Genomic DNA, 22,520 nt, shown 5'->3' with positions numbered 1-22,520 from the left:
GCATGGTGTGCATAGAGCACAGATACAGAACAATTCTGGTTTTTACTCCAACATTTCCTTACAGACAAGTGCCAAAACATTTACGTTTGGAAGGAGGATCACACATGGACAAGGACATTATGGGAATTTTGCCAAAGGTTTTCATCCCTTGGGATATTTGGAACGTGGAGGAGCTGGAGGCAGCTTCTGGATCACAGAATTTCCTGAGCTGGAAGGGATGCCTCAGGTTTAGCTTTTCTATTTCTCAGATTCTGTGCTGCTTTAGTGTGTGGGTCTGGGCTTCACATTATGGGATGGTGGCTCTGTGCACAGAGCAGGGAAACAAAACAATTCCTGCTCCAGCTGGGACCAAGGACAAATGATCCAAATCTCAGCCCCAAGAGCACAAACACCGTGGGCTGGAGAGAGAAAAACAAGCAGGGTGGGACTGCAGGGGCTAAAGCTGGAATGGGACAATGAACTGCAAGATGCAAATGGAGCAGAACTGATCCCAGGGACAGACCCCGTGCCCGGCCGTGCATTTTGGGACCATTTTGGTTCATCTTGGGTGCAGCCCTGGCTGGGCTCTTGTGCTGCCCAAGGTGGATCCATGGAGGAGATCCTTTGAATAAATCCCTGCTTTATTCTTTAGCTCTTCCCAGTCTCTGTTCTAGGGAAGCTCTCACAGAGCATCAGAAGGGCCCATAAGGTCAGCAAAGAGCAGCTCCTGCTGTGCCCATGGGCTGCCTCCCCATCCTCCTGCCAGGGCTGTGTTCCCACCCCTACCTGTGAAGGTGGCAGAACTGCTGGCATCACTTCCTGGGCCCCTCTGGCTCGTTCTTCACTTTGCTGCACCACATTTCATCATCCACCTCACTGAAATGTATATTTCCCTTTTAAGAGCTCTCCTAGAATAATATATTTTTTTATTATCGTGACAGTGAGGGCTCCTGTTGCCATGGCTACGTGCCCTTTGCTGGAGCAGGAGCTTTCTGGGTATTGGAAATTCTGCAATTTTTCCTGATCTACATGTTTTGATTTTATTTTATTTTAATTTGATCTTTATTCCCATTATCATCTGCTGAAACAACAGGTCATTTATATTGCATATGGATGTGTCACCAGTACAGCAAAGCCTTCAGAAACGACCTCTGCTTTCAGAAGGAATTATTTTGGGGAGGAAAAGATCTCCCATGCAGCATTGATAATACATAATATAACAAAACCACAGGAACTCTGAATAGGTCTCATCTGTATCTCACCACATCTTACATTAAATCCCATTTCTGGACTCCTGAATGAGTGTTATAAAACCAAGCCAAATTTTCTGTGCTTTTCATCTCATTGCTGTAAAACAAACCTTTATCTTCTGGTTGTCAATTGAGCCCCACTCTGGACTGAGCCTCTTGAAACCTCATTTATTTGAGGACACGTGGAGGGAAATTAAATGGATGTATTAAATTGAGATACAGATGGATAGATAGATAGATGATAGATAGATAGATAGATAGATAGATAGATAGATAGATAGATAGATAGATAGATAGATAGATATAGAACAATTCTGGGGTTTACTCAATTCAGTTTTTTTTATTCCAGCATTTCCTTACAGACAAGTGCCATAACATTTACATTTGGGAAGGGATCACACATGGACAAGGACATTACAGGAACTTTCCCAAAGGTTTTCATCCCCTGGGATATTTCATGGAGCAGGATTGTGCTCTCCTTCTGCTCTCAACACACACTGGGAGGGAGCAGGCATGTGCCCATTATACAGAAAGGGAAACTGAGGCACAGAGCCAACCCATCCCTGCTCCCAAAGATGAGTAGCAGAGCTGGAGTGAAAAATCTGAATTTCTGCTGAATTTTTCCCCAGTGTTTTAGTAAGAGCATCCAAAGCACTGCCTCCTTGTCTCCTGGTGAGGAGGATGGTCCAGGTGTCACCTGTGGGTTCTTTTCCCTGTTTTATCAGGACCAGGGATGCTGCACGAGACACATTTGCTTCCCTCCCTCTGTACTCTCAGCTTTTATTGTATTTTATTTTTAACTAAAAATAGTAGAAATAAGAGAGCAAATAGTCCAGAAACTTGAAGATTTGCCTAGAGAAAGGCAAAAGGTTTTTTACTGAAGTCTCAAAAGGAAGCAGGTGAAGTGAAGCACTGGGTGGATTTAGCTGAGCACACAGGAGAGTGCTGGGAGGGGAGGTGAAGCTCCTGGAGAGTGTGTGATGGCAGGGAAACAGCAGCTGGGGAAGGGAAATGGGGCCCAGCCCAGTAAAAATGGGAATATCCTCACCTGGGGATGGGAAATGAGGGAAAAGGAGTTTATATCCCCACCTCAGCCTTGTGGAGAGGCCAGGAATGCAGGCAGGGAGAGGCAAAGGGAGGTGCCAAAGGGGCTGAGGAACAGCTCCAGCTGCACTGAGGCCCCACCTGGGCACAGCATCTCCCTGCCCTGGGTCCCCACAACGAGCTGCACCAAGGGAAATACAGGCTGGAGATTGGGAAAACATTTTCACAGAAAGGTGAGAAAGTTCTGGAATGGCTGCCCAGGGAGGTGGTGGAGTCCCCATCCCTGGGTGTGTTTAACAAAGCCTGGATGTGGCACTGGGTGCCAGGGTTCAGTTGAGGGCTTGGGGCTGGGTTGGACTCAATGATCTTGAAGGTCTCTCCCAGCCTGGTCATTCTGGGAATTCTGTGAGTTCTGTGAGTTCTGTGAGTTCTGTGAACAAGGAGATTCCCACCCAAGGACACAGCTGAAAACTTCCCCCACCAGCTGCCCTGTTATTTTGGGGAGAGTCTCCCAGAGAATGTCACAAGTTAAAACATCTTCCCCCAGTTTTCTTTGCCTCCAATTCCAACAGGAGAAGAGGGTTATCCATGACTCATTTCTGCTGCCATCCATGAGACTCCACAGCATGTCCTGTTCCCATGGAGATGTCACATGAGCCACCTGGAAGGGACCCAGCACCCAGCACTGGGGAGGCAGAAAAGGAGGAACAAGCATTTTCCAGAGGGAATGAGAAGAGCAGGAACATGGCAGAAAGCAGCAGCCCAGTGGGCACAAGGGAAATTCTCAATTCTCAAGCCCTGCTTCCCATCTGTGGCTCCCATGGAGCAGAATGGGGTGTTTGGGTACCCTAAGCACCAACCTACATTTGAGAGCTGACCACATTTAAAGTGCAATTTTTAGGTGCAATTTAATAAAGGTGAGAAATAAGTCTTTAAAAAAAAATTCTTTTCATAGAATCTTGGAATATCCTGAGTTGGAAAGGACCCACAAGGATCATCAAGTCCAGCTCCTGGCCCTGCACAGGACAGCCCCCAGAATCTGTAATTGTAGACACAAATGCTGATCCCAATTCTCATGTCAAATCCTAATGGGATGTTCCTGCACAGAACTTTGGCTCTTCAGGAAAGCAGCACATGGAGCAACACTGGGAAAAAAAAGCAAGAGTGTTATGGAGTTGAGCTCAAGTTCTGTAATTGAAATAAATATATTAATTTATTCAAGTATTCTAATAGCAAAGGAATAAAAGATTCAGAGCGTTTTGGACTGTTTAGGGTTATTTCTGGGATGAGGCTGTTCCCAGGCAGGGGACAGGGAGCTCTGCTGCCCTGGTTTGCAGCCTGACTGCTGTTTGGAGGAGGCAGGAGGAGCACTGATCATGAGCAGCAGTGTGGGAACCCTTGTCCAGACACTCCCTCAGAGGATTTAACTTCATCAAGTGGGAAGCTGTCCCATGGGAGAAGACACTGCATGAGGACAAGGGGGTGGATGTAGGACCTGGGGGCTCCCAGGGGTGTTTTGGCTCCCAGAACACCCCAGTGTCCCACTGGTTTTCTCCTCACCAGGCAAACATTGGGCTTGGTTCCCTTGGAGAAAGGTCTGGAAAAGCCCATCCCTGTCCAGGGATGTGCACGAGGATGGCACAGCCAAGCTGGCACCATGGGGCACATGTGGGGCTGTGGAGCCAGGGATGTGCCACAGGATGCACTGAGGGATGTGCCAAGGGGTGTGCCATGGGATTGCCATGGGGTGTGCCATGGGATGTGCCATGGGATGTGCCATGGGGTGTGCCATGGGGTGTGCCATGGGATTGCCATGGGATGTGCCATGGGCTGTGCCATGGGGTGTGCCATGGGATGTGCCAAGGGGTGTGCCATGGGATGTGCCATGGGATGTGCCATGGGGTGTGCCACAGGATGCACTGAGGGATGTGCCAAGGGATGTACCAAGGGATGTGCCATGGGCTGTGCCATGGGATGTGCCATGGGGTGTGCCATGGGCTGTGCCATGGGATGTGCCAAGGGCTGTGCCATGGGATGTGCCATGGGATGTGCCATGGGATGTGCCTAGGGATGTGCCATGGGGTGTGCCATGGGATTGCCATGGGATGTGCCATGGGGTGTGCCATGGGGTGTGCCATGGGATGTGCCATGGGATGCACTGAAGGCTGTGCCATGGGGTGTGCCATGGGCTGTGCCATGGGATGTGCCATGGGATGTGCCATGGGCTGTGCCAAGGGCTGTGCCATGGGCTGTGCCATGGGATGTGCCATGGGGTGTGCCATGGGCTGTGCCATGGGATGTGCCATGGGCTGTGCCATGGGATGTGCCAAGGAGTGTGCCAGGGATGTGCCATGGGATGTGCCAAGGGCTGTGCCGTGCGGTGTGCCAAGGGATGTGCCAAGGAGTGTGCCAAGGGATGTGCCAAGGGATGTGCCATGGGATGCACTGAAGGCTGTGCCATGGGGTGTGCCATGGGATGTGCCAAGGGATGTGCCAAGGAGTGTGCCAGGGATGTGCCATGGGGTGTGCCATGGGATGCACTGAAGGCTGTGCCAAGGGATGTGCCATGGGGTGTGCCATGGGGTGTGCCAAGAGATGTGCCATGGGATTTGCCACGGGAAGTGCCAAGGAGTGTGCCAGGGATGTGCCATGGGATGTGCCACAGGAGGCACCAAGTGCTCACTTTCCAGACAGGGATTCAGCCGAGGCTGAGAGAGAAATCCTCCTCATTACAGCCTCGGGTCCCTACCATTTAACACAGCTTCCGCCCTCCCCCAGGGCTCCCTCCTGGGGAAGATCTCTCCTGTTTACACCCATCAAATGCCAAATGCAGTTTTCTCGTGCCCTGACGGGGTGATGTGGGTGGGATGACACAAATTCCAGGTGAATATTGACTTTCCAATGACACTGCTCCAGCCCAAACACCACCCTCTGCACCAGGCAGCCGAAGGGGGCCGGCATGCCAGCGGTGCAGCAGAGGAATTATTTGATTCCCCTGCCCTGCAGCATGCTGTCTGCCAGGAAATTTTCATTTGGTCTCTCCAACTCGAGAACCAATTGTAAATGTCAGTGCTAAACACTCAGATTTAAGTGTTGGGTTGTCTTGTTTGATTACAGCACTGAAAGGTCAGAGCTGACTAATGGAAGTACAAGCGGTGTCAGGAGGGAAACTGTGTTCTGATGGGGGTGAGCAAACACCTGGGGACAACCTAATCACTCTTCCTGCTGCATCTCTCTCTTCCCTCTCCAGCCCCTTCAGTCAGGGCTGTTTTTCAGGTCTTACAACCTGGAAAAGCCATTTCTGGGGAAAATTCCTGCTCGTGACGTTGCTGCCGGGGATGCCGACAGCGCTGGGTTTCCCTGTGCAGGGAACAGAGCTCATCTCGCCATGGCCTGGCTGGATCCTCTCCCAAAGGGGAAGAGATGGCTCCAGAATTGGGCTGCTGTCACCCCACTGGCATCACCCACCTGTCCCCATTCATGGCTCAGGCTTTGATGCCAAAGTCTCTGTGCCTCCACTTCCATTCCCCATTTCAGGCCTGCCCTGGCAATCAGCATCCCAGGAGCTGCACAGAGTAGAGAGCAGATCAGGGCTGTTTTCCCTCCTCCCTTGCCATTCCCCACCCCTCACACCCCTCTGAATTCCCCTTGCCCTGAGCTGTTCCAGTTGTGGTGACCAAATAAAACTCCAGCTGCCTCAAAGTGACCGAGCTGAGGAAATCTGCTTTAACCTGAGCCCATTCCCATCATTCCAGCTCTGCAAGCAGAGTTCATTATATTTATTTTAAAGCTGCTTTTAAAAATATTAGTCCATCTGCCTGGTAGAATAAAACCCTTAGGAGCTTCTGCTCCTCTCCAGAGAGCAGTGTGGTGGTCCCAAGCAGGAATGTTCATCACTCCATACAGATGCCATCCTGCACTGGGATCCAGTCCCTGCTGCCAACCCCAAAATCTTCCCTGGGCAGATGTCTGAATGTTTCTGGACATTTACATCAATGAGCATTGGAAATTTTAGGAAAACTAGGAGTGTTAGGGAATAATTGCAATGGTTTTTCCCCAAGACTCTGGAGTCTGTGATGAACACTGGCCTCGATTTTATGGTACCAACCTGGAAAATAGCCAGGGTCCCCAGGGTGCTCACAGCACCTCTCCAGACATCTTCCCAGGAATCCAAGATCCTGCTGGATTTTTCTCCAGGCTTTTTCTCCAGGCTGATCCCCCCCAGCTCCCTCAGCCCCTCCTGGTACTCCAGACCCTCATAGGAGGCAATTGTCTAATTCACAGGCCCCTTTGCAGGAGCATCCCTGGGAAAAGGATCCTGTTAAGGATGGTGCCAGAAGGGTGAATAGGATGAGAAACCACCATGAAATGTAGAAGGGGAAAAAAATCCACATACCATCACCAAATGCAAAGAAAGCCAAGAAAATAAATATCCAACTCCAAATGAAGCTATTTCCTCCCTGGCTCAGGGATGGAGCAGCAGCACTGGGAAAGTCAAAGCAGTTTGTGGTCCATAAGATTAATAGGAAATCTGCTCTGGATTGGGAACGATTCCCTCTTTTATTGCAATGAACCCCAAAGAGTAATGGCTGCAGGGCAAGAAGAGGAAGGTAAATTGCAGTAATAATGTGTTTCCTTGTGCTGACATGCTTTTGATCATAGAAAAATACACCATCTGTTTCTAAATTACTTGTTGTATTGATTTAACAGTTAGGAATGGGGGCGGAGGGGATCTCTTTTTTTTCTTTTGCAAATCCATTTTGCGAGGGCTCCTGGAAATCTGACAGTTATGTGCAATAAGGAGTAAGGACTTGTTCATCATAAAAGATTCCTGCTGTCAGCCATGGGGCTGTGCTGGGAGGAATGGGACATCCCCTTCCTCTCCATCAGCCTGTCCCCAGGAGCTGTGCAGCTGAGGGCTGATGTACTCAATAGGAATTATTTGTTACACCAAATAAATTCTTACTGTGCTGCTTGTCCCCTGTATGGATGGGCAGGCACTGGCACAGGTGCCCAGAGCAGCTGAGGCTGCCCCTGGATCCCTGGCAGTGCCCAAGGCCAGGCTGGACAGGGCTGGGAGCACCCTGGGACAGTGGAAGGTGTCCCTGCCTGTGGAATGAGATGAGCTGTAAGTTCCTTTCCAACCCAAATCTGTGGTTCTACAGTTCCTCCCTGCCCAGATCACACACCCTCACTGCCCTTGTTGCTCTCTATTTCTATAGATTTCCTTCCTTTTCATGGAACTCCTCCCCCTGCACCCCAAAGGCTGCCACAGCACCAGGGTCCCTGCCCTGGGGAGCAGCTCAGCAATGGCAAAAGCACCTGTGTCACCCCAATTCCTCCCTCAAGGCTCCCCCCTTCACAGGGCAGCAGGGTACCTGACATCATTAAAAACCACACAATGAGAGGTTTGGGTTGGAAGGGAACCTAAAGCCCAGCTCATTCCAGCCCCTGCCATGGCAGGGACACCTTCCACTATCTCAGGCTGCTCCAAGCTCCATCCAGCCTGGCCTTGGGCACTGCCAGGGATCCAGGGGCAGCCCCAGCTTCTCTGATATTATTTTGCTGCTAATCAGTTGTTGTTCCTCTGCCTGCAGCCTGAGTGTCTTAGTCCCTGGCTAATGGCTTTCCTGGGAGACTCCAGGTGCCCCCACGGACAGGGCCAGTCCAAAAGGAGAAGGTTAACCCAGAACTTGGCAGTGCAGTGATGCAAACAGAGCCCTTTCCTGTGCTCCCAACAACTTTCTAAGCCTCTATACTGCTCAGCTAGGCAGCTGCTCTTACAGGAAAAATATAAAACACAAAACATAACCTTCTTGAGTTTGGAAATGACACCCACCCTTCCTGTGAGCATCCTAAAGTGTAGGGAATCCAAACTCATCTGGTATCACCAAAGTTATTGCAGCATGTCCTTCACTGCCACTCCCAGCACAGTGTTGGGCACCTTAAAGATGTTCTGTCCCCACCTGAACCCCTCACAGTGTCCCCAGCACCACCAGGCAAATCCCTTCCTTCCCCTGGTGGAAAGCACCCCAAGGCTCAGCCCAGGCACCACCCACAAATTGATTTTCAACTTCTCCAAGTGAAACCAGGAGACAGATCTTGGTTCCTGCTGGTTGTGATCTGCAAAGTTTATTTAACCCCCCCAAAAAAGGCATTTCCATGCAGAATCTTTTGGTTCATAAAAGAAGTCACTCCACAGCAGCCACCTGACAACCCTCCCTCCCCAAACCGGGAAATAAAGTGACCCCAGAGTGCACAAAACCAAACGAACCGTCCAACTCCAACAGAGAAAAGTGGTTCCTATCATTCCATACAATATGGAAAAATTTGGCAAATACAGCTGATCTTGCAGTTCCTGTCCCTCAAGCACTTTAGAGCTGGTTTGGTCTCCAGCCCTTGGGTTGCCTGTCTGGAAAAAAGACACAGGGGGTCCTTGTGCTGCAGGACCTGGGACTCTCCCAGGGGTCCAACCCAGGTGTGGAAGAGCTGCCACATCAGCGTTTGGAAGTGGGCAATATAAATATAAAACATGGATACAAATGGGTTCTTTGTACAGAAAATATCATCTCTCAAGGCACTGGGGTGATGGCCACCTGTCCACTGGTGGGCTCCCAATGGCTTTCTCCAGCCACCAAGGAAGGAGGAGAGGAAGGCACCGGAGAAGTCCTGGTGCTGCCATCCAAGAGGGGTTTCACCCCACAGCTGCCCCCAAACGCCCCTAGAGGGGTTTTTCCTGGCTGGATGGTGCTGTTCCTTGGTGGGGTGACTGATCCCATGGGGGCTGCAGTCTCCTTGGGATGCCTTGGGGCTGGGTTTGGCCAGGAGGGAGGTGCATAGATGGGCCAGGGGCTCGGGCTGCTCCGGCCGCTGCTGGGCTCCCTCGTCACGCCAGCAGCCCCAGCCGGGTCACCTTGGCCGACAGGAAGGAGTGGATGATGAAGACGATGGTCTTGGGGCAGGAGTGAAGGTCCAATTGCTGCAAAAAAGGAAAGGAGGCATGTTTGTAATAGGGAGGGCTGTTCCTGCAGCCAGGTACCACCCAGAGCTGCCCAAACCCACCACAGCTTTACTGGGGCCCTGGGAAGGGCTGTGCCCCCTGGCTGGGGTGGGCAGACAGAGCCATGGGTCACCCCTGTGCCAGGCAGGATGGGTGCCATCAACAGGGTGGGTGCTCTGTGGGTGCTGCTGAAGGCAAAGCCAACTCACAATCTCTCCCTCTGGTCCACCAAAGTCCAGGTAGAGCATCTTGGTGCCATCATCCGAGGACATCTGCAGCTTCTCGAAGGGCTGCTGCAGCAGGATGGTCCTGCTGAGCCCGGGCTCGCTGGTGGAGATGGTGAAGCCCTTGTCGATGTGGACGGTCAGGGTGCAGTCCTGCCCCTTCCACGTGCACGCTGGGGACAGGGACGGGACAGGGGTGAGCCGGGGGGTCCCGCCGCACCCCCCGCCCCCCCGGGCCCTCGCTGACCTGTCGAGACCTCCTGAGCCAGCTCGGCGGCGCCGTGGGTGCCGTCCACCAGCAGGCGCGTCCACAGGGCGAGCTCTCGGGGGCTCTCCAGACTGAAGAGATGGGTCTGCACGCCCAGGCGGCCGCCAGCGCGCAGCGCGAAGGAGCGCTCGGCCTCGTACAGCGCCGAGCCCTTGGCCGGCCCCGAGTGCACCAGCCTGCGGCACGGCCAGCGCTCAGCACCGCGCCCCGCACGGCCCCGGCACCGCCACGGCACCGAACCAGCACCGCACCCTGCAGCTCACCCCGCACCACGCCAGTGCTGGACCGCCCCAGCGCTGCACCCCTACACCGCAACATCCCAGCGCCAACACAGCACCGCACCCCTGCACTGCCCCGGCACCGCGCACCCAACATCCCAGCACTGCCCATCAGCACCGCACCGCCTCAGCACCGCACCTCACACGGCTCAAGCCCCGCTTCGCATCCCGCACAGCCCCAGCACTGCCCCGCATCCCGCACGGCCCCGGCACAGCCCCAGCACTGCCCCGCATGCCGCACGGCCCCGGAACAGCCCCAGCACTGCCCCGCATCCCGCACGGCCCCGGAACAGCCCCAGCACTGCCCCTTACCCCGCACGGCCCCGGAACAGCCCCAGCACTGCCCCGCATGCCGCACGGCCCCGGAACAGCCCCAGCACTGCCCCGCATCCCGCACGGCCCCGGCACAGCCCCAGCACTGCCCCGCATCCCGCACGGCCCCGGAACAGCCCCAGCACTGCCCCGCATCCCGCACGGCCCCAGCGCCTCACCCTGCTCCACTCCGCGGCGGCTGCGCAGCGGGGCCGCCAGGGGGCGCTGCAGCCCCGCGGATGAGGCCCCGCAGCGCCCGCGCTGGAGCCGCCCCCGGAGCGGCCCCCGCCCCAAAACCCCGCCCGAACCCCGCCCCGAGCCCACGCCCTACACCCTGAAACCCCGCCCCAACCCTGCCCCGCATCCCTCCCTCAAAACCCGCCCTGAAAACCCGCCCCGACACCCGCCCGAAATCCCCGCCCCATCCCCGCAACTCAGCACCACTGAGCCCATTGCCCTGACACTACCCTGGACACTGTCACCACCACTGTGCCCACTACCCTGACATCACCCCTGGACTCTGCCACCCACCCTTGGACACTGTCACCACTTTGTGGGTCTGACACCAGCCCTGGTTCTGCCCTGACTCCCAGCACTGCCCCCAGGGACTGCCACCACCCTATCCTTTTGCAGAGCAGGAGGGCACTGAGCTGCTGGCCCCTACCTGGTGGCGATGAGGGGGTAGCTGTGCGTGGGCTTGCCCAGCGCGTCCCGGCTCTGCGGCAGGCTCCCGTACAGCAGCAGCTCCTTCTCTGTGAGCACGGCCAGGAGGTTCCTGGTGCCGGCGCTGGGGAGCTGCAAAGGGACTGGGTCAGGGCCAGCGGCAGCATGGTGGCACGGGGTGGCGGGGGACCGGGGGTTACCTGCTCGGTCAGCCAGCCCACGTGCTTGACGTCCCGTCCGGCCACCGTGCCAGCCCCCGCCAGCTGTGCCCGCAGCTCCTCCTTCACCCGCGGCAGCAGCGCGGCCGCGTTGGCCTGGATGGCGCCGAGCCACGACTGCGCCGTGGCCTCATCCTTGGCCCGCAGGAAGAGGGCGACGCGCCCGTCGGCCGAGCACACCTCCAGGTACCTGCAGGGACACGGCCCCGGTGAGTCCCTGCCCACCCCCGGCTCCCCGGGGCACCGCGGTGCCATCACTGACCTGTGCTCCGGGTCGGTGGGGAGGCACTTGCGGGACACGTAGCACATCTTCAGAGGGACACTCCGGCTCTCCCGGAGCTCCCGAGGGGGCAGCAGCGGGGACGATCGCTTCTGCTGGGCAGCGGGAGAGGGGTCCCAGCTGACTGTCGCCCCTGCCGAGGAGTTCTTGAAGTAGGGCGAGATCTCCTTCATGTACTTCACTGGAAGAGAGGCAGCAGCGCTGAGGACACGGAACAGGCCAGGGCAGCCTCATCCTACCCTGCTGAAACCCCCACTCTCCCTGCACCAGAGCTGCTGACCTCTCCATTAGCTCCCCACAGCTGGCACCCATGCTGCTGCAGGTGGCACTGGTGGGCAAGGGCACACAGGGAGTGACACAGAATCACAAAATGGTTTGGGTTGGAAGGAACCTTAAAGATCATCCCATTCCACTCTCCTCATTCCATTTATTGGGGATTTCCAGAGCATTAAAGGGACCTTCATGCTGGCACATTCATGTCAGAGCTTGTAGGGCATAAAGGAAGATGTGTGCAGATGTCAGTGGGGCTTTCCTGCATGGTGCAGGGGGATGGAGCATTGTGTGGCTCTAGGGAGGATGGAGGATTTGTACACCAGCCCCAGGAATGGAAAGGGTCCTGCTGGTAGGGACAATTATGGGAGGCTGTGGCCTCAGTGATAAGAGCAATTGCTTTAGGAACAGAAGAACATTGCTTATCATAGAACCACAGAATAGTCTGGGTTGGAAGGGGACTTAAAGCCCATCTCAATCCATCCCCTGCCATGGACAAGGACACCTTGCACTGTCCCAGGTTGCTCCAAGCCCCGTCCAACCTGTCCTTGGGCACTGCCAGGGATCCAGGGGCAGCCACAGCTTCTCTGGGCACCCTGTGCCAGGGCCTCAGCACCCTCAGATGACACCTGGAACCCTCACAGTATCCCAGCCCCACCAGTGCAGCCTGGGGAGCTCTGCAAGAGGGATAAAAATGGTCTTTTCCCCCTTTTTCCTTGCCTTTAACCCAGATCAGTTCACAGATCCAGGCCTGAGCAGTTCCCTGGGGCAGCACACACAGCCAGGGGTGGGGAATGGGAAAGAGTCCCAGGCCAAAATTACACAGTCCAAACTGTGCTGGTACAGCCAGTCCCGCTGCCAGCTGAGGAACAGTGCTCAAATACCCTGGCTTGGCCCCAGGAAAAGCCCTGGAGAGCGTGCTCTCTGCTTGCACAGCCCTGCCCTGTGAGCCTCAAAGCAGGGACAAGAAACCAGTCCCCACTGAGCCTGGCTCCAGAGCCAGAGCCCTCAGAGCCATGCTGGGATGGCAGCCGGCTCCAGAGGTTTGGGGAAAGGGGGAGATGAAAGGCACCACAAATTGATGGGGCCCCACAGCCACATCCTGAAAATGAGGATGATTGGCAATGCTGGCTGAAAAACTCCAGCTGAGCAGGCGGGATGCCAGTGCTGGTGCTGCCCTGGGGCAGCGAGGGACCAGCCTCTGACTCCAGGGAAGGGCTTCCCTTTGGAGGCCCTTTGGAAAAGACCATGGAACAGACACGTGCCTGCAGCCATGTCCCCAGCCATCCTGGCTGGTTCCACTCCAGGTCCAAGGCAGCAGAGTGGGTGGCAGGATGGGGGACATGAGCTTGGCTTTGCAGCCAACCCCTGTGGGTGTCTGGATGGGCACAACTCCATCGCTGCAGCCGAGCCACAGCAGCCTGATGTGCTGCCAGAAAGGAGCCCTTCTGCCACCAGGAAAGAGTCTGCATGCACCCACTCCCAAACTTCACCTGGCCACAAGATGGGAGATCTCCCACCCATCTTCCCTTGAGGTCACAGCCCCAAGGCTGCCAGAGCTCCAGGAGTGTTTGAACAACGCTCTCAGGGGTGCACAGGGTGAGATTGTTGGGATGTCTGTGCAGGGCCGGGGCTTGGACTGGATGATCCTGGTGGGTCCCTTCCAACTTGGCCGCTTCTGTGCTCTCCCCTTTCATTGCTATCCCATGAGCTCCCTAAACCCCCTAAACCCCGATAGCCCGGCAGGAGCTGCGTGGAGCTGGAGCCCCGCGGGTGCTGAGCGGGACACAGCTATAAATGGCCACGGTGCTGTGCCACGTGGGCCGGGTCACCCCGCGGTGGCCCCGGGGCCAAGGCGGCGGCGGGGGGCCACCAGCCTCGTGCCCCGCGCCTCCCGTTACAAAAATAGCCACGTTCCCGCAGGCATCCGAGCCGCGCTGCATCTCACCCGAGCCATTAATCTTGGCAGCGGGGACCTGCCATTATGCCGGTGCCTGGGAACTAATTGGAGTTCAGAAAGATGCCATTGAGCCGCTGAAACCCGAGCGGCGTCCCTGCGCCAGCCCCTGGCTCCCCGGGCACGCGGGGGACGTCACCGGCATTAGCTGGGCGGTGGCGGGGTCACGTCCCGAGGGAGCCGCGGAGGACAGGGGCAGTGCCCAGTGCGGGACAGGCCACGGAGAATGAGGCAGCAGGCAGGGTCTGATGTCTCGGCTAGGTGGCTTTAAGGAGGCTTCAGGCTGGTCGCAAAGCACGGGGGGTCCCGAGCGAGCACGGGGAGCTGGGAGGTGCTGGAGGCTGTGACACTGCCTGGCCAAGGCCAGGTCACCATCCCATGGGAGCTGCTGTCCCCTCCAGTGACCCCAGCACTGGCTTCACAGCGGGCTGACTTACACTCCTGCCAGTCCCTTCACTGCAGTTGGTATTGAATGGATTAATTAATTACCTCCATCTCATTAAAGCAAACCACTCAGACCATATCATGCATCGCCTCTGCTAGTGGTAACTGCAATTCTTGAACTGTTTTTTGTTTTTAATTACCACCTTGCAGTGCTGGGGTTCCTGCCTGCTCCCTGGCAGCCTGCACCCTCCAAAAACCACTGGGCAGCAACACTGCCTGGCTGCTGTTGATTGAAGTCACCTACAGCAGGCACACAGCCCTGGGAGGCTGCTGGGCTAATCCATGTGGCCACCAAAGCCATGTGGGCTCTCCAGGGAGGGAGCCTGTCCCACTGATCCTCTCCAGAACAGAGGACAGGGGACAAATAGGACCTACCTTTAACTGCTCAGGGCTTTGCACCAAGGAAAACTTTATTTTAGGGTTTTAGGGAACAGCTAAAGTCTCTGGGTGTGCAGCCACCCATCCCATGCCAGGATGGTGCCTCTGCAGGGGCCCAGGTGGTGGCACAGGGGCTCCCAATCACTGGAGCATCCCTTGTGTCCTAAACCCTGGAGTGAGCTGCACCAGGGACATGTTTAACCAAAGGCCCTGGCTCTGCCTCTGTGTTGCAGCTATTTTTTTTCTCCCTGGTATGCCAGAAAGGGGCAGAACCATCAAAATTCCTTGGTTTGACTTCTTGGGGAGAAATTCTCCCTCCCCATCAGCCCATTCCTCACAAGGATGGAGAACAATCACAAACCAACCACTCCTGGCACCCTGGATCCTGAGTCAGCACAACCTGCCCCATGCATCCTCACTGCTCAGAGCCAAGCCTGACCCCACAGAGCTTCACTGAGGAGCCACAATGATTCCTCCAGGCAGGAAAACAGACATGGACACCCAGAGCAGGGTCAAGAACACCCTCTCACTGCTTGGGTCACCAGCACACTCTGCTTCAGCCTGGAGATCATAGTGTGGATTCAAAGAGGAGGTTCCAGACTCCATTTCTGGTCAGGAGTAGGATGGTGCTGCTGTTTCTCCTGCCATAATCTTCCCAACAGCATCCACACAGCTCAACAAGGCCATCATATCAGGAAATCTTCCAGAGAGCTCCTGGAGATTGAGTGCTGGCCCTACAGAGATGCTAATCCCACCTCCAGCTGGTCCCTCTCTGCCTCAGGATTAATGAGCCAAAATTGGCATGTTAAACTGGAGGGCTGAGCAAACCCACACCCCAAACAGACACCCTGAAATGACCTGCCAGCTCCAGCCCAATGCTCTGATGTGCTTCCAGAGCAGCCAGCACAGTCCCCAGCACCCACCCTGGGACCATGCCCTGCCCCTGGCTCCAAGCATGAACACGGCAGCAGCTCCTGCCCCAGCTCAAGTCCTTCTACCCCAGGGAGGAAGATGCCATGGGGTGCTGCAGGGTGAGGCTGCTGCTGTCCCTCCTGCCCCAGGATCCTGTTCCAGCACTCAGTGCCACATTCCATGCCCCAGCTCTTTGCTAAACATTCCCCAGTGCTGCACTGTCAGCAGGGAGATCATGGGACAGCCCTCCGTGTTTCCAGGGAGGAGAAACAAACCCAGGAAACTCCCCAGGGAAAGCAAAGCTTCAGAGCAGAGAGGTGTGGAGGTGGCAGATGTGCCCCATCACCTCTTGGCATCATCCCCAGGGCAGATCCAAAGCCCTCCTTCCCACAGTTATGGCAACCAGCACTCTGGAGAATCCCCAGCCCCACTCTCTCCCAGCACACATTTTTCTGAATTTCAAACTTCCAAGCAATTTCATGGCCAAGCAAGTCCTAAAGAGCAGAGACAGCCCCAGGAGCACCCCTGTGGCAAATAAGTTATGGATGTGAGATGTCCACAGCTCCCCCAACTCCTCCTCCCCACTGTTTCCAGTTCTTCCCCCAGGACAATACAGCACAGGGGCCTCACCAGGAAAACCACTCCTGACCCCAGAGCCCTTCCCAGGGCAGCTGGAAGGATGTTCACCAGCCCTCCCCCTGCCACGGAGTCTCTGCCATGGAGATTCCAAGCAATGAAAATAAGGGAAAAAAAAAACAAGGGAAAAATAAGGCAAGGGAGAACGACTCTCCCTGAAATAACAATGTAATATAAATACAGTCCAACTCCTCCTGTAAATACCAAGAGTAGTTTGGCACATTCAAAAAGAATCTTGGCAGGACACAGGGAGAGGTATCTGCATGTCCTCACGCCTGGGCAGCAATGACACCCAGGAGCCTGAGGCCACGCTGAGCAGCCCAGGGTGAAATCTGGCATGGGGAGGCACTGCTGATGCTCACATTAGAACACATCACCACCTCCCAGCTCTGCCACTTTGGGGAGTCTCTCCTCACTGCCCTCTGAGGAGGTGCCAGCTCTCCCAGTTTTGTTACCTGCTGCAATGCCACCTGCAAACCTCCCTAAAAACTCCAAACCCCAGCAACGACTGCAGCCAGGAGCAGCAAGGAGTGAACAGACACTGGCTGTGCCAAATACACTGGTTTAGCACTCAGAGCACCATAAGGAAAGCTGGAGTCACACCTGGCAGCATGTGGGGAGCAGAAAGTGGCTAAGTAATGTTAAGGTGCTCTTTTTAAAGCTCAGCCTTCTCCAAGCAGGAGAAGGCAGCAGAGGGTACCCAATTTAACACCCTTCAGGCACTTGAGGCCACCCCCTGCCCCTTGCCCTATCACCTCTCCCTGGGGCAGGGTGTTTGGAAGCCAGCTCCTGGAGAGCCACAGGGGGGGCAGGTACAGGCAGGGCCACCACCTCCACAGGGCAGGGACAGCCTGACCATGGCACAGCCCCATTGCAGAGCTGCACTGTGCCAGCAAACCCAAAACCAGGGAGGGGATGGAGATGGACCACGTTTATCAGTGACATCAGTGATCAGACAAGCAGCAGAGATCCCTTCCCTGCTTTGCCTGGACCCCAAACAACATCAGATACAAACTCATCCCAGAGCTCCAGAGTGCTGTAGTGGGAACCAGCACAGCCCCAGTGTCCTCCCAAGGGTACCTGCTGGGAGTTTGAATTAATTAAGAAGCCCAGCAGGTCATACCTGAGCTCAGCAAGCTACAGCAAAGGCCCTGCCTGCAGCTGCCTCCCAGGAGGGGGACCTGGATCCCAGGGGATGGAGGAGGAGCAGGAGGGCTTCAGGGAGGAAATTCTTCTCTCCAGAAAGGGCAGCTCCTCTCCACCTCTGGCAGGAGCTCTGGCAGAAGGGAAACCCACACCAAAGGATGAACAGAAAATAATGGAGGGAGGGTGGTCCAAGAGCAGCAGCTCCAGGCAGGAATTTCACAGACTCACAAAGAAAGAAGCTCTTGTATTTTTCTTTGGTCAGAAAAAAACAACAAAACCACCCCACCACCAACCCTATCTGCTCCCAGCAGCTGTGCAGAGCAGCACATTCCTCCAGCTGAACCGTGGTCCTCAGGCTCCCAGGAGAGGAGGAACCCACAGCAGAAAGGGCTGAGCAAAGCTAAAAATGAAAATCTGGAGCTGAGACAATCTGGGGAAGGCACAGAAAAGCTGGAGCCACGGTGGTCGCTGGCAGCACAGCACACAGAACTGCTTTGTTCAGGGACAGCCCCGAGCACTGCCCCCAAACCAAACCTCCCCTTGGGCTCTGGGAAGGGTCTCTGGTGCCAGGACCCCCCTGTTAAACAGGGTGACCCCAGGGCCTGGTTGGAAGTGAGGGGAGGGGAAGGCTCCTTTCCTGAGGGACAGATCTGGGATGCTCATCCCAGCCTGGCCAAGCTGGCAGAGGGTGGGCAAACATGGACAGATGTGAGGTGAAGGGTAGCCAGAGAAGAATGGAGTCTCTCCCTCAGGACTCCCGTGGTCCCAACCCATCAACCCTCACCCAGTCCTGAAGCAGGGCTTGAGGGGCTCCTACAATGTGCAGCCCCCTCAGGGCTGGGAGACACCAGGGACCATCTGTCTGGTACTGAGAGGGAGCCTGTTCCCAGGGAACAGCCTGCTCCAGGGTGGAGAAGGCTGCATCCCTGGCATGGCTGTGGCCTCAGCTTCCAGGGATCCCCTCAGTGGGCAGCATCCCCTGGATGGGGAGTTCCTGAGCAGGCCCTGCCTCACCCTCCACCTGCCCAAAACCCACCCAGCAAACCCCAAGGTGCTCAGCAGGAGTGGGCCCTCCCCACTGGCATAAACCTACAGCAGCCAGGGATGTGGGTTTAAATTAAAACCTCGAGAAAAGCAGGAAATGTTTTCTCTTGCCCCAAGAACTGCAGACGTGGGGGTGATGCTGTGCAATGAAAGAATCCCAAATCCCAAATCCCAGAAACTTGTCCCACACCTCCCACTGCTGCCTGCCTGAGGTCCCACAGCGGGGAGACAGAGCCTCTGGGCATGGAGCACTGGCACACACTCCAGAAGGAGACAGGGAGATCCCAGCAGTTACCTCCAGCTCTCCGGATGAGCAGACAAATTACTCTGCATATGTTGTTTTCCATTTGAAAGAGTATGCAAATGCAGCTGCAGATGAGATGCCACCCCTGTGTCATCCCCGTACAGGAAGGAGAACCCTTCTGCCCCCATCACATCCTTGTCTCCTACCTTCCAAGATCACTTCCTTGCCCGTCTTCTTCAAGGCCTGCACGGCCTCGTCGTGGGTGGCCTCGGACAGGTCGGTGCCATTGACGGCGAGGATGGCATCCCCCACGAACAGCGCCTCCGTCTGGTCGGCTGCCAGCCCCTTAAAGATCTTGGAGATCAAGATGGGCATTTTATTCTCTCGGCCACCTTGAAACAGAAGAGACAGGGAGCGGTTGTGGCTGTAGGAGCGCTTGGAGGGGTGGGTGGGGAGGGGGATGCTCTGGTACCAGATGGTCCCAGCAAGGCTGAGCCTTTCTGCTGGCACTCAGTGCACTGTGCCAGGTCAGCCCACTCCCCCAGATACCCACAGGACACCTGTACCAACCATAGCTGCCAAAGTACCATGAGGCTGTACAGCTGATGAAGTGATTGCTCCAAAACCACTCAGATTGGTCACAGATTATTCACAGAGCGAACACATAACCTGGCCATCTCCCCATCAGTTTTGGCAGGAAAGTGTATCGTTATTTGCATTATTAATCATGTGTGCTGAGCGACTATCCTGGCTCCAAGGACTTCATGATCTCAACACATAAGACAGCTGAATTCTTTTGGAGAGGCCAAAGAGCCAGGGAGAGGTGAACCAATCTGGCTGCATGTTCCTGTCCACACAGCAGCCCTGATACCGGCTGCTCCCCGCCGTCCTGACTAAAAGAATGCTATTCAAACTCCCTGAGGCTTCAGGAGATCAATTTGCACATCGACTTTTGAACCCGCGGGGAGATCTGAGCTGCCTCCGTGCCAGGGCTCAGGGATGCAGCAGCCACTGCCCGTGGCAGCCTGTGGGGATCAGCAGTGCCCGATGTGCCCTGTGCCCGGGGACAGCCTGTCCCGAGGAGTCTCCAAGAGATAATCCTCATCCCAGAGGGAGATGCTGAGCCCAGCCCGCTGTCACTGCCCGCCCCGGGCTGCTCCCAGCCGGTGCCACAGGCATTTCCTCGCTCAGTCGCTGCCAAGGCAGCGAGGGCTCCGGTTATCAGCTGTCAGAGGCCCCGGCGGGGGCTGCTCCGTCCTTGCACCAGAGCTAAGAACCTCTGCCAGCCCGGCTCCCGCTCGGCTCCCGCTGTCCTGCCAGCCCCAGGCCACGTCCTGTGGCAGGACACTCGCCCCCCCGGGTGGCACCCGTGTCCCTGCGTGAAACACGGCTGGCCCATGAACAGTGACATGCCAGCAGCCCGGTGAGGAGCGATGCCCTGCCCTACAAGGCTGCCCCACCCTCCACAGCACCTTCCACTGCCCAGTTTTGATGGCAACTACTTCTTTTCCACATACGTCACTGGAAAAGTAAAGTTTTAACTGAACCAAGGGAAGCTTCTCCTTTCCTGGGAGAGCCACAGAGCAAGCAATAACTTGGCAGCCAAGGGGCGGTTACGAAAGGGGGTTTGTGCTTCCCAAAAAAAGGGCTGGCACGCTGGGGCACCCTGCAGACACGGCCAGCAGTGTCGATCCAGTTCCAGCACCCGCACATTCGCATTGCAAAACCTCCCCGCTTCAAGAGGGAGCCGGAGGCTGCGTCTGTGTCCCCTCAGAGCTGGAAGGAGAAGCCACGTCAGGAGGCGAGAGCTGCCCTGTCAGTGCCCCCGGGGCGGCCGAGCCCGCTGCCTCTCACAGCCACGCTCCGTGACAGCCCTGTCCCTGTCTCCCCGCTGCCCTTTTCATCCTGCTTTCACAGCTCCCTACACGCTCGGAGCCGCGTGAAAATCAAAGGCAGGCAGAAAGGCAGGAACGCCATCACTGCCCTAAGAAGTTTCCAGCCTGAAGTTCAGGCGAGTCACCAAGGAGCGGGATAGCTCGGGAGGGAAAACAGCCATTGAACAGGGAGGATTCCCAGGAGCACACATCTTCAGTCAAACCCGAGCGCGCTGCTTTAACACCGCACCCAGCGCCGGCAGATCTCCAGGGGCTTTTACATCGCTCCCTTCGTTTTGCTGACAGTTTTAAAGGGGCATTTCCCAACTAAGAAGCACGGTGGGACAAGGACACGCCGGCCCAGCCCTCACTTTGGCTGCAAAAGGGCAACTTTGGTGTAACCGGGTGCCCCCCTGCACCCCAGCTGCCCCGTGAGACAGCACCATACCCGTGTGTCCCCTTCGGCTCACAAACCCTGAGGGCCCTCACCCCGGCGGGGGCACGGCGGGCAGGCACTGGCCGGTCACTCCTCACCCCAAATCATCGCTCTTTCCGTAGGCTGGCAATGGTTCGGGTCCCGTCACTGCCACGTATCTCCCTCCCCGTCCTGAGCTGGGGCTGGGGGCTATGAGGATCCCGACCCCAGCCTCGCTCCCCGCGGGGTCCGCTCCGAGCGAGCCGCGGGACGGCAGCAGCAACAGGTCCCGGTGCCGATGCCCGTCTCCCCCCGCCGCCCCGGGACCCCCGGGCCCGGCCTCACCTTTGATGCTGATGCCGAGCCCCCCCACGTCCTGCTTGACGACGCGCACGGTGCGCCTGATGTTGGCGAGCGCCTCGGGCGCGGCGGAGCCCGGCTCGCCGCCGTTCAGCTGCGCCGCCGGGGCCTCGGGGCCGGGCCCGGGGCCGTCTGCAGGGCTGACCCCCAGCACGTCCTCGGCCAGGGTGAGCAGGACGCGGAGCCACTGCCCGCTGGGGCCGCGCAGCTCCAGCAGCCCGGTGCGCGGGGCGCGCCTGCCCGCCGCCATCTTCGCGCGCTCCGCGTCCCACACCGCCCCGCGCCGCCCCTCAGCGCCCCGCGCACCGCCCGTCCCACACCGCCCCTCACCGCCCCTCACCGCACCGCCCGTCCCCGTCCCTCACCGCCCCGCGCCGCCCCTCAGCGCCCGTCCCACACCGCCCCTCACCGCACCGCCCGTCCCACACTACCCGTCCCACACCGCCCCTCACCGCACCGCCCGTCCCACACTACCCGTCCCACACCGCCCCTCACCGCACCGCCCGTCCCACACCGCCCCTCACCGCCCCTCACCGCACCGCCCGTCCCTGTCCCACGCCGCCCTCACCGCCCCTCAGCGCCCGTCCCACACCGCCCCTCACCGCCCCGCACCGCCTATCCCCGTCCCACACCGCCCCGCACCGCCTGTCCCGCACCACCCCTCAGCGCCCCGCACCGCTTGTCCCTGTCCCGCACCGCTCCGCCCATTGCCCCGCACCGCCTCTCCACACCCGGCACAGCCTCTCCCATCACCGCTCCGCACCGCCCCTTAGTTCCCCGCACCGCTCCACGCCCCGTCCCTCCACACACCGCCCGCCGGACCGGGACGGAGCCCCGGGAGAGAGCGGGATCCCGGCCCCGCCCCGGACAGGGCACCGGGAGGGGACGCGGCTCCCCGGTGCTCCCCATCATGGAATGGGGCACAGGGAAGAGCACAGCTCCCCGGTGCTCCCCGCTCCATCCTGGGACAGGCACCGGGAGGATACGATGCTCCCAGTGCTCCCCAGGACTCCCTCCTCCAGCCCGGATGGAGGGGCTCCAGAGGGACATGGTGCTCCCCAGCGCTTCCCACGCCTGCCCACGAGGGACACAACTCTCCTCTCCACCCTGGGATGGGCACAGGGAGGGACACACGGCTCCCCACTGATCCTAGGACAGGCACCTGGAGGGGCCAGCACTCCTTAGCTCTTCCCATTCCAGCCTTCTCCCCAGCCTGTTGGGATGGGGCAACAGGAGAGACACGGCTCTGGCCTGGATGGAGCATGGGGAGAGACCAGGACACCAAGGCTCCAGTGCTCCATCCTGGGATGGGGCTCTGGAAAAG

The 22,520-nt window shown here is 57.3% G+C and overlaps 1 protein-coding gene across 1 annotated transcript; it reads right to left on the bottom strand.

Moving 5' to 3' along the window:
• Window positions 1–8,383: 8,383 nt before the first annotated feature.
• On the bottom strand, window positions 8,384–21,500 carry SNTA1 (syntrophin alpha 1). The gene is made up of 8 exons (XM_054644449.2): window positions 21,182–21,500; window positions 18,754–18,939; window positions 11,499–11,697; window positions 11,219–11,426; window positions 11,020–11,150; window positions 9,745–9,941; window positions 9,483–9,670; window positions 8,384–9,252 (listed from the first exon to the last, which is right to left on the bottom strand). Exons 1-8 carry the CDS (start codon window positions 21,444–21,446, stop codon window positions 9,160–9,162), a joined length of 1,467 nt encoding a protein of 488 aa, XP_054500424.1. The 5' UTR covers window positions 21,447–21,500; the 3' UTR covers window positions 8,384–9,159.
• Window positions 21,501–22,520: the final 1,020 nt, after the last annotated feature.

This window comes from Agelaius phoeniceus, chromosome 17 (genome assembly GCF_051311805.1).
Source record: "Agelaius phoeniceus isolate bAgePho1 chromosome 17, bAgePho1.hap1, whole genome shotgun sequence".
NCBI lineage: Eukaryota > Metazoa > Chordata > Aves > Passeriformes > Icteridae > Agelaius > Agelaius phoeniceus.
The sequence above is the reverse complement of the archived record's forward strand: the minus strand, read 5'-3'. Positions and strand labels throughout refer to the sequence as shown.

Bases quoted from the DNA above. Each gene is read 5' to 3' on its own strand.
- SNTA1 (XM_054644449.2), bottom strand. From the start codon at position 21,446: ATGGCGGCGGGCAGGCGCGCCCCGCGCACCGGGCTGCTGGAGCTGCGC. The intron at 11,698-18,753 runs GTAGGAGACAAG...CCTCTCTTCCAG, and splicing joins CAAGGAAGTGATCTTGGAAG to TGAAGTACATGAAGGAGATC. The intron at 9,671-9,744 runs GTCAGCGAGGGC...CCCTGTCCCCAG, and splicing joins GGCTCAGGAGGTCTCGACAG to CGTGCACGTGGAAGGGGCAG.